This window comes from Trachurus japonicus, chromosome 1 (assembly GCF_045865225.1).
Source record: "Trachurus japonicus isolate A0001 chromosome 1, Traja_1.0".
NCBI classification, from domain to species: domain Eukaryota; kingdom Metazoa; phylum Chordata; class Actinopteri; order Carangiformes; family Carangidae; genus Trachurus; species Trachurus japonicus.
In genome coordinates this window covers 4,502,924-4,515,008 of record NC_140907.1, presented here as the reverse complement: position 1 = coordinate 4,515,008, position 12,085 = coordinate 4,502,924, and the positions used below count along the sequence as shown (strand labels likewise).

The following is a 12,085-nucleotide window of genomic DNA, read 5'->3' as shown; positions in this document are numbered from 1 at the left end:
TGAAACCGAAAGTAAGGAAACGCTGGTCGGCTCACCCAGCATTTCCGCCACCACTAATAATAACAAAATAACGATAGAGACAAAACGATATATTTATCGAAAATGGGCCCATTAACAAGTGTGGGTAACGTAGATTCATCCACATTAATATGAAACTTTTTTATTGTCGCGGAATTTTTCGTTCTGCCAATGGAGAAACTCCTCGTTGTCCCTTTAAATGATTGGATAATATGATGGTTTTAATACAGTACATTTCTATTCATTCAAGTTTCATCTTATTCTGTTGAATGGACCAGTGCTACATTTGCAAAGCTACATGTATTTAATAAGCAACAGTGTAATGGTGGAAAGGTACTTCGGCAGGCTTATTGTTTTGTTATCAGCCACAACACACTCTGTAGTATATCACCGCTGTGGCAGAGAGTTCTCATGAGCTGTTTTCCAAAGAATTTTATTTCCAAAAAGCAGTCAGAGAAAAGTAAAACAAGCCAGTCAAGTACATCAAAACGTATCCCCCAATGGGAAGAAAAAATAAAAGGTAAAAGCTGATAAAGACAGAAGGCCTGATGATATATACAACAGCAGACATCTTTTTTGGTGTTGCAGTACCAGTGAATCACGTGACAGACTCATGGTATTCTTCACATCATGTCAAAACAAAATAACAAAGTAAGGGCTTTTCCTTTAATGGGCAGAGAAGGTTCTAAAAGTCAGCTAAGGCACACAGAGCCTCCCCGGAAACAAAATAAAAATAAAAATAACAGGGGAAACATCAGTCAGAGAAATTTGTGCAACAGTTGCTCGACAATACATTCCAGCAAGAACAACAACAATCTGGCATGTGATTTTCTCTGAGGCAAACAGGACAAGGCTGTTGTCCAAAAACACTGAAACAAGTTATGTACTTTGATCAATAAACACCATCGATTCACTCTTTGTGCCCAATTATTGACATTTTAAAAACTCTTAATAATTCAATGTAATTTTTTTTTTTACCACATCTGTATTTACATGTACAATACCTTTTTAAACAACATTTCAATACAAAATACCTATGTACATCTTCTTCATTTGTTAATCATTTTGTTACAAAATAGGACTTTCACATTGAGTTACATTTACTTAATTCACCGTTTTCCGAAACTGTCATTGAACTTACATAATAATATGTATTGTGTGAAGTAATTGTTCAGAGCACGGTGGCACTTTTAAGTTAAAAGATGGCAGCAGAAGTTGGCCAGTGGAAAACAAATTGTCCTTTACAAGCTAACCCCAGAAACAGTGTGGATTTGAGAGGGAAGGAGTGACAGCAATTATAATAGACACATCCGACAGAGAGGCAAGGTGAACTTGACATTAATGACCAGTAATGTCTCTTCATTAGCCAGTGCAAAAACACTCACTTAGCTTGTGTGATGGCTAAACAATGTTGACAATCACAGCTTGAACCCCTAATTGGCTTCAAATGAAACGCATTTCAAAGTAAGACAAATATGCGGTCCGTACCTCTTGTAGAAGACGTGTGGTGGTGGTACAGTGCTATCCTCAGTGGAATTACAACTTGTCTTAAATGTCCAGAGATTGTCGTGGTGGCAGAAAAAGGTACTTCAAATGTAGATCAGAGTTGAAAAGGTGCCATAGACCCGATCTCATAAATTACGCATTTTGCAATCAAGACACAATATAATATTCACTTGAAATTGTACATTATTGTCACAGCATGAAGATCACTACCACTCACTATCATCCAGAAACTGACAGGAACCATAGAACACCAAAAAAGTACAGTTTCTCCTTCGATCCAGACGTTGTCCAATGTGTTGGCTTGTGAGGAGTGTTTCTGTTCTCCTTCTCTGTTTGGTGAGGTTGTTAGGCAGCTGACCTCCGACCTCCGAGGTCAGGGAGGCTTTCTCTCGTGATGCACTTGGCAAACAGCCATATAGGAAACCAAGACAGGAAGATCTATTCAGACAGGACAACACTAACTAACACACAGGTGCGGGCCATAAAAAGGTACAGTATAAGTTTGGGGTGTTGGCCTTTGTAAATAAAGGCGGCTTTCTTTACAAAAAAATATTTATCATGCTGCCCAGGCAGCGTCGCAGTTATTTAGTCACTGACTAAAAATATCAGTATTAATATAAACTTATAAATAAATAGTGACTCATGGACTCACCCCCCACCCCCCATTCACACAATTTTTTGAGACTTCTTGTATAATTATGTACAACATAAAGTGTCACTGAAATGACTAAAAAAAAAAAGGATGACAAGGAATGCAAGGATGAGAATTTTAAGGTCAGCTTGAGATAAATGTATTTCAAGTTTGAGGCAGTTTGGTAAAAAAAAAAAGAAAGAAAGAAAGAAAGAAAGAAAGAAAGAAAATAGAAAAAAATGGACAAAACAGTTCTCTCTTTGTCCTCTGCCTGTCACAACATCTGGGTTTTGTTAAAGAAAACTACTCTATGTCAATGTTAAGTCTTAAAGTACTATTGTACAACAACCGCAAATGAATCATTTATGAATTTAGAACACTAATAAGTCTACATTGAATTTTCATTATAATCCAAATAGTTGTAGGCTAATTATGATGAGAAGGCCTCTGTATTTGCATTTCTCTTTTTTTCCCCCATATTTACCAAATGCGACTGCAGCAGATGGTGAGCCCAGCCACGACAGTTCCACATCCTGATCAGGCACTGAACTAAAGGAAGTTGTGCTGCTGTTACTGATTTACTTTGCTGATTTACAAACCGAGTCACTAAACTACCAGAAACTCGGGGCTTTGAAGTAATTGGCTAAAATATTAAAAGTTTGGGGAATTTGCTTTCAATGATGCTGCATTTGAGTGATATCAAAATAATCTTTATGCCTGTTCGGGGTTTATCTGAGCACTCAGATATCATCTCATTTTGTTTATGCTGACATAAACTTAAAGGAGGCACATTTAACTCAGTATCAGGCTACCTCCTCTAGTATTTCTTACAGCTAAGGCCTTAAATGCAGCAGATCTGGGTCTGCTACCAGTGTCGACAATCCGCACTCACATGACTGCTGTGCCCTTAGCAGGGCTTTAAAAGCTGACTTCATAATTCATTCAGCAGCAAAATAGATGCTCGAAAATTGCAACGTTTGATCACAGTAAAACTCAGCCATGAGAAGAAAAATAAATACACTGAGAAACTGAAATAGCAAAGCCAGCATAATCCCCTACAAGGAGGAACCCCGTGGGAGGATCTGAAAATCATTCTCCTTGCTTTCTGTCCAGACGCCCTCACCAACCTCCCCAAAAAATCCACTTCCTCTTTTCTTTTCTTCTCCTCCCGAGACAGAGGAAGAATACTTTTCCTTCCTCTCTCTGTAACAAACGCCTTAAATAAATAAAAATCGACAGTGACTCTCCTGTGCCGCGGCCTCCCGTCCAGCTGGAGGCCTCGCTGCTACCTGATGCGGCCGTCGGCGCGCGGCTCGCCCAGCTGGGACTTGGGGTCGGGGCTCAGGGAGCTCCAGGGGTTCTTGGAGCAGGCCTGCATGACGGGACAGGCGGTGGGGCCCACGGCGCAGACGTCGGCCGCCTCCCACAGCTCGCCCACCAGGCCGTCCACCCAGTGCTCCAGCTCCAGGCCGCTCAGCGCCGCGTTCCTCTTGGCCTGCTCCACGTAGCCCAGGCTGACCGGGATGTTGAGCACCGGGTTGAGGCCGTGGAAACTCTGCTCCATATAGCTGTTCTTGGCCGGCCCGTTGTGCAGCTTCAGGGCGTCCTCTGGGGAGGGAGGAAACAAAGAGAGACGGGAAGAGAGAGATGATGTGTGAAGAGTTGATAAGCAGTGGTCAGAGAGAGAAAGGGGGGGGGGAGAAGTTGACGGGAAAGGAAGAACAGGAAAAAAACAGACATGAATGGAAAAATATCAAAGCTGAACGTGATTTGCTTGATTACTATCTGAAAAGCTTAAACTGCTTGCTAATTTGCCTGGATTGATTCTTTTCTTTTTTTTCATTGGACGCCTAAAATCCCCGTCTTTGATGTGGTATGTCAAGTCACTGCAATGCTGACTTTTTCGGAAACAATCAGAAATACTCAGACGTGCCCTCATTCTTTCTTCCCATGACGGTCAAGCTCTGCAGGATGACAGAAAATGTAGACACAACTTTTTTTCTTAAGACTCCTTCTCCGCCCTGAACTCCAGTGAAGCTGTAAATTCCTCACAGGTCCTCTAACTGGGGCGCGAGCCATCCCTTCTAAAGCGTGGCTGTGGAACACTAACTCCCTCACACCCAGATGTTTTCAGACATCAGCGCTTTTCATGCGCTGGTGACAGAAAGATGCAGTCAGACATGAGGTGCTCCACCAGGCAGAGGCCATGTTCAACTCACGCCAGCGAGGTTCGCTCGGTAGCGGTGCGTGTTATGAAATCATCATGCATCACAGTTGTGCATGTGTTTGTGTATGCACGTGTCTGCTGCTGCCAGTGCTGGTGGATGGCCACGCCGTTAAGTTTTACTGGCACTGCATGTAGGAGGGAAACCTGGTGCCAGACATGCCAGTAAATTACGAGCGGCTGGTTGGAACAACAATGATTAAAGCGCACACAGACACACACACACTTGGCCGAGCACACATAACATTATTATATAATCATGTGGCCATACATTGTAAAATATGCTAAATGGATGTGATTTAACGTCAAGTCAGCCATTTCTTATGATGTGTGAATTAAAGGAAAGCGTTGCCCTAGCAGCCGAGGCTACAACCACACAAGGGTGTTCAAAAACATCAATAGGCCTACACTAAAATATTGCAATATCCATGAGGTAATATTGTATCAATTCTTTGAAGTGCTATCATCGATATTTTATCATGGTAACAGTGGTTTTACAGTATGTATGTATCTAAGCCTCTGACTGATGGTAATTCCTTTGCTCAGATTGCATGAAAAATAGTGTTACTGTATGTTGGATGTTGCAGCAACTATTAATAACATCACAAATGTAATTCTCAATGTTTATCTTACCCTTCCTGTATGCATGTTTTTTTTTTAGAGCAAATGTTAATTCTCTGTTCAGACTGCACAAAAATTACAGTATTTTCTATGATGTAGGATGTTATAGAGAATGAATGCATAAAAATAAACTGTGCATGTAACAGTATCTTTATTTATATAATAAGAGATTTTCTAAAAGTGCATTTAATATAGTGCTCATAGTGCCCAAGAATATCGCAATATCATCACCCCTCCTTTGTAGCGCCAAATTCTTGCCAATATACATAATAATCTAATAAATCTAATGTACGTAAGACTATATAACTTTGGCTTTCTGCAGATTCAAGCTATGTATTACTTTTAGTGTTATTGTAGCTGCTCCTAAAGACAGTGAACTGCCAGTCATAAAATAATATCTATATACTACTTGTATGTACTGTAGATATAGCCTACTCTCTGCTTTCTGCATAAGGCCTGGTCCAGAATTACAGGTGGATTAGCTTCCGGACCCAGTTTTTTCCTTTTTTCACTGAATACTGGGAAGCTAAAAATATTAACCATATCAGAGAATGAGTATATTGGACACTGATAATCTTATACCTGAGCTGTAACACTGCAGGGAGGACAGATTACAACAGAAAATCATGTGTTGGGTTGACACACAGTCTTTCCAACTATACCTTTAAAAGAGGCGAATCACAATTATGTATCGCAAACAAACCTCGGCAACCATAAACTAGTGATTAATATTTAATTCAGTGTTTCTCCCTCCCTCCACAGCCCCCACCCCTGAGACTCAGGTTAAAGACAAAAGCTGTAACTTTATGTGTTGTTCCTCCTCGTCATTAAAACGGCTCAGGGAGATTATTAAACAGAGAGAAAGACGTAATTATGCTGAAGCTAGCGCCTCAACTCTCATGTGACTTTCAGAGCAAACTGGCTGCTTATGGACTAGAACAATGCAGTCTTGCCCCTTATCCATGCTGGCTGATTGATTTAATTGTGTCATTGTTTTTGGAAGGCTAAGTGCGCTGTTGTTTAACACTCTGTTTAGTATGTATGAACAGCTCACTGGGTTATTAGGGGTGACTTGATGACAAACAAGCAGGGTCTGTTGAGGCCCAGAGGCTTGATTAGAAAGGGCATCACTGCAAATACAGGGCTGTGTGTGTGTGTGTGTGTGCAGACATTTTGGAACACCTAAACTGGCAATTGCTACTTCACAGTGAATGTTTCTCTGGCTGCTCGATAGCAAAATGTTGGTGTCAAACAGAAAACACAGAGAATGTAAAGTGAATATAGACTTTCTCTCAGTCTGTCAAACACAACCACGGCGAGTAGTCAAGCTCTGCATTTTCATTTTCAACATCCTGCGCATGAACTACTGCTAGATAAGGGGGGAACAGTTTTATGTGATTCAAAGCTAAAATGAACCCGACCATCATGAATCTATTACAAGTACTGGTCACCATGCAGTGGCTTACACTCTGCAATTATGAAACAAATCTCATCGTTTTATAAAGCTTAACATTTGAGCTGACAATGTGTCAGACAGATGTGTATTTGGGTCTCACTTTGCACAAACTTTACACATGTGCTGGAAGAAAAAGATATTATGCTCTCTGTAAAACAGTCCAATGCAATTCCAAGTTCTTCCACTTTTTTTGAAAATAATATAAACTGTCATCTAAATATAGTTTTGTAAAAGTCAGCATCAGAAAAGAGCAGCCACCTTCTCTGTGTAAAACACAGAGTCAACAAAGACAGGATTTATTGCAGGACCTTTGTATTAAATTGCTCTGTGCAGGTGTGTGTGTGTGTGTGTATGCAGCGAGGGGCTTCCACTAATCTAAGATGATTCATGACAGTGTTTGTTATTTAGAGCAACACCTGAGATACTTGTTTGACAAATGATGATCTGTTGTTAAGGAACAATGCAGCAGTGCAATAAGTCTGCCATGGCTATTTGTAGCTACAAAGAACACAATCAATAGTCATTTTGTGTTATGGTAAAAAAAAAAAAAAAAATGAAACAAATGGAAAGTTCTTGTCATATGTGAGCCTCGTGACAAGACAACCGGCTGTGTTAAAGGAATACGCCAACATTTTTTTTTTCGTGTCTTGCCTCACTCCCGAGTCCATGACAAGCAGATAGACACCATCTTTTCGACTGTGCGTGCAGTAACAAGGGAGATACGGACAGAGCTGGCGCAAATTAATTAGCCTAGCTCAAACGCTGGAAGAGCATAGGTAGTGTTAGCCTGCCTCCACCTAAAGTCATCAGAGAAACTCTTCAGCAACTCTAAACGGAAACCGGCGGGCCGATCTTCGTCTCAGAGCTGACAAAACTCTCCGGTAAGGCATCTTGAGCGGTCAAATGTCGGTAACGGGACGAGATCGGTCAAAACGCAGGGTTCAAGCAAAGATGGTTTATTTTGGTTCAAGCTAGCTACATCGAGGGTAGGCTAGCTTCCTATTTCAAAGTAAAAGCACAAATTCTATGTCATTGTTTTCTGTATGTAAAGGGCAACGGGTGTTTTATTTTGTGAAAATAACCGGAAGTGCGTTGGTCACAACGGCTAGCTTGAGTAGCGCCAAATTCGTCCGAACAAAATTGTAAACAGCTGGTATTTAGACAAATTAATGACACACTGCTGATCTAAACGGCTACTTTCTTGCCTAAAATGTTTGAAATGTCGATAAAGTGATATATTTACAGAGTTTAGAGCTAAAATGAAATCAGCTTCTGACTGCTGATTTCGGCTCGGGTAGGAGGCAGGCTAACACTACCCATACACTTCGAGCATTTGAGCTAAGCTAATTAGCGGTGCGCCTGCTCTGCCCGTATCTCCCTTGTTACTGCACGCACAGTGGAAAGGATGCTGTCTATCTGCTTGTCATGGACTCGGGAGTAAGGCAAGACACGAAAAAAAAAAAGTTGGAGTATCCCTTTAAGGAACAATGCAGCAGTGCAATAAGTCTAGCATGGCTATTTGTACAAAGAACAAATGGAAAGTTCTTGTCACATGTGAGCCTCGTGACAAACAGCCAGCTGTGTTAACGCTCTGTCTCACCTTGTCGTATGGGCTGGTGTTTATTGTAGGACAGCGGGGCGATGAGGAACTTCATCTCAGCCACGGGGCTCCAGTGGTGCAGGATGCGGACGCTCCACACCCCGGGTCGCAGGGGCTGGTTCAGCGGCGGGCGGTAATGGGTGAACTCGGCACTGGCATCGATCAGAATGTCGTAGGTGGCGGCGATGACGTTGGTGGGGTCGATCCACACGACCGTGACGGTGATGTTGGGCCCCTTGCTCCACTTCTGCATGCCCACCGTCTCCTCCATGGGGCCCATCAAGCCGCCAAAGTTTCTGAACATACGCTCTTTGGCATCCCACTCTGTGCCGATCTGACGGTGCGGGAGGAAGAATAGGGACGAGGAGAGAGAAGTGAGTGACAGAATGGGGTAAGAACCGAGACGAGAAGCAACACAAGAGATGAGCGTATATAAATCCAGTGCTGCTGCTGCACATGGCGCGCAGAGATCATAAATAAGTAACACAGTGTGTGCATGCACCAACATTTGACCATACTGTTAAGATAAGCCAATATGTACACTGAATTATCATGGGAAATCATCTTCAGTATGCATTTTTCATCAAAACCGCAGCACACTCCCAAGCCCAGCCCTCTACGCAGGCGTTATATAACACGATGAAGGAAGCCTGATTGTTTCGTCCTGCACCTTTGAGTCAATTTGTCCTGTTACTGGTGTTTCTTTAACAAGGATAATGAGAGCCAGGCTTATGACTAAAAAAAACAACCATATCCCCGTGGGGTGAGGATCAAATGCATCTCTGTTTGCTCTCCGGACACATTTCAGAGCGATGGGAAGAAGAGAGGTGGAAGCCAATGAACACCAGTATCCAGTGTGAGCTGAATTTGTCCTTAACTGGAGTGGAGAAGATAACAACCTGACATCTGTTAGGAAAAAAACCCAATAAGAGGAAGACGGTGATTATGTCTGACCACAGTTTTTATCAAAATAAAAAGGAGAAGACATACAAATGAGGCTCAAGTCTTTCATAAACACAGAGAAAGCTGCATTCTCTATGACAATTTTGAGATAAATAAACTGAATATAAAATTCTAACAGATAATACCAGAGTCAAATATATCTCTTGGTGTATTATGTGACATAAAGTGGAGTGCTGCTGGCTGCAGAACATGGACCTATCAGCCAGCCTGTAACACACTGGAGGACTGCCAGTGCAACAAGGAGCCTATTTAAGATCATTATATCTTGTAAGCTTACATAATAAACATTTAGTGGACTCTGGTTTGTTTGTTTGCCTGAGCTGAGAGTTTCAGGTCATGTTTCTGAACTTGTGAGCTGACAAACAGAAGACTGATTGGATCACAGAAAAAAAGAGAAAGAAGAGAGAAAGGGAATAAACGACAAGAACAGGGAAAGCTACAGTACCAGAGTTAAACTGCTCTTAATGTCGTCAATGTGGTCAAGACTGTGTAGACTGAAGAGGTGTGATTTCTTTGTGTGTGTGTTTAAATGCAGAGACTGCAAACCCGTGTGGGATGCAAAATAAGAGAGACCTGGAGAGATCAAGATTGATGGCAGAGAGAGGGTGATAAGGAGACACACACACACACACACACACACACACACACAAACACACACACGCGCCTATACACTGACAGTGAAAGATGTCTGGGTGAAAGAAATGTGAGAGGGACGGTGGCTTGAGGAAGCGCTCATCCTTACAATGGTAGCTGATTAACACAGCCTCACCCTGCTGGACGATCAATGGCTGACTGGAACTGACTCTGTATTACATCCTTTGAGGATTGAGATTGCGATGAACAGTATAAATAGACACAACTTGCATAAATGAGACACTCGGAGAAAGAGCGCGGGTGTCTCAGCCATCCGTAAAAGACACCTCCCTTTCATCTCAATTATTGGAATGACCTCTGCCATTTCAGCCCCTTGGACCTTGGTACTTTTCTCTTGAAATTACTAATCAACTCTCTTGTCTGGCACCTCGGTAGCTCATTACTTTATTCAAGGCTAACTTGCTGGAACACATTACATCCCCAATTGATTGGCAGCCAGCTCGTTCTAAGCCCCAGAAAGAAATGAAGGGAGTATTGACAGAGGAGTCTCACTGTAATCCACAGGGAGGGAGAGGCTGCAGACTGAAGTTAGAGTTGTGAGAGGGAGATTCAGACTATGTTCACATGTGGTGGGTAGGAGGGGACCAACCGCCTCTCTTCTGGTTCATGCAAGTCGTTTTTTCGGCAACATGCACCAACTAAGTGCAATATAAATTATGCACTGGTGCAGCTTTCCAAGTTCTTCTAACAGTTTCAGGCCAGATGAGTGGGCAGTTTCCACAGGCCCTTGGCTCTCTGCAACCAACACACGCATATGGTGCGCACACACAGGTTAATAAGGTGCACACACAACTTATTAAGCGGCTGTTTGTCTCACAATAATGATGATGATGAGTAATAATAACTTCAAGAAAAGCTATAAAAACACAATGAAATACAGGATATAAATAATAAAGAGGTTTTCATACCAGTAAATTATATGACAGCATAAAAAGCTGGACCAGTGAAACAGAATGCAGCTCCTCCATATGGTTTAGTGCTTCTCTGGGAAATATTTAAGAAATCAGAGTTAAAGGATCTGCACGATCTAGGAGGGGCATACCTCTCCACCATATCAGATAAATAGTCAGGAGCAGGTCCATTAAGAGATTTAGAAACAGTTTTATAGGCAATAAAACTGGAGTGACATGTTATCTACGTTTAGTTTGGTAAACAGAGATAAGATAAGATGGTGCTGCTGTATTTTAGATCATCTAAAGTTTGTTGTTTTCTTTAGGAAGCCTGAGAAGAGGGGAATATAAAAGTCAATTCTCCTTGAGAAAACCACATAAATGAGTCTGTTGGAAACTTCCTTCCAGAGGAGAGATATTAGTTTTGGAGATGGTAAAATGCATGGCCAAAGCTAAAACCTGGCCCTGGTCACTATAGAAATACTGGGTGGGAGAAGGTGCCATAAAGATGGAAGTTAAACACTTCCACTATATCACCCACACAAAGACTTCACACTGCATTGTTTTCTCATTGGCTAAAAGTTTGCTGGAATATTTTAACTACCCTTCACAAAGTTTAACACTTTTCTATGACTAAGTCTTATGGTAAAACTCAAGATGTATGTGGAGGAAACAAAGGGAGCCAGGAGTAGCAAGAAACTCTTTCTTCCAGTATGAAAGTGGGTCAAACACGGATTAACTTCTGGCCCATTTCAGCCTCAGCCTATAGCTTACCATGACCTCCACACTCAACCTGTCCCTTGCTGCTTCTACCCAATAAGCTTTGGCTTAAGACCTACACTCAATCAAGCCTTATGGTCGCTCACCGAGTCGGAAGCTTGACCTTCCTTTGCTTATAGCTATACTTAGAAGAACATGTTTTTGTGGAACTAATGCTGCCCGGCCCTCTCGTCTCACTGTGACCTCTACCTTCCACTTTTTTTTCAATTACCCCCCTTCTCTGTATTGTTCTGGCACTCGCATTGTTTACCAACTTTCCACTCACTTGAGTTAATTATTTAGATTTTCCATTCATCACCGACAATTACCAACAACTACCGTTTAATTCAGCAGATCAAATTAACCCTCACTTTGCTGTTGACCTGAAAAAACAAAAAGAAACTGGTAGGCCTACATCATTTCACACAGATTACTTTTTCCCACATGCACCTCATCATTCACGTCTTTTACCCATAATACTTTTTTTCATTCTGCTCAATCCGACATAATAGGAAACATTAAATGCTCACATCCATCTCATAATCCACCTCTAGGCTATTCCCTTTCTTCTTTCTGACCGAGTGACCCTACAAAACTTGTCTCTGTGTCACTGGCTTGCCGGCGCCGACAGTCTGACACCTCCATTAAATAAGATAGGTCAGTTTTATCAGGCAGTGGCGTGGACAGTCTCCGTCTCCATCTGGCCCCGCTTAAAACCACAGGACACGAATGCCCCTCAAAGCTCTGTTCAGAGGCTTATTAG

The 12,085-nt window shown here is 42.0% G+C and overlaps 1 protein-coding gene across 1 annotated transcript in view; it reads right to left on the bottom strand.

Annotated features, from left to right (window-relative positions):
* Positions 1-435: 435 nt before the first annotated feature.
* Positions 436-12,085, bottom strand: part of xylt1 (xylosyltransferase I) — an 88,574-nt gene continuing 76,924 nt past the window's right edge. Inside the window, exons 10-11 of the mRNA XM_085792796.1 lie at positions 8,057-8,390; positions 436-3,763 (exon numbers count right to left, since the gene is read on the bottom strand). Of these exons, the coding sequence (XP_085648922.1) occupies positions 3,441-3,763; positions 8,057-8,390 (657 nt within the window). The 3' untranslated portion in view covers positions 436-3,440. The remainder of the gene's footprint in view (positions 3,764-8,056; positions 8,391-12,085) is intronic.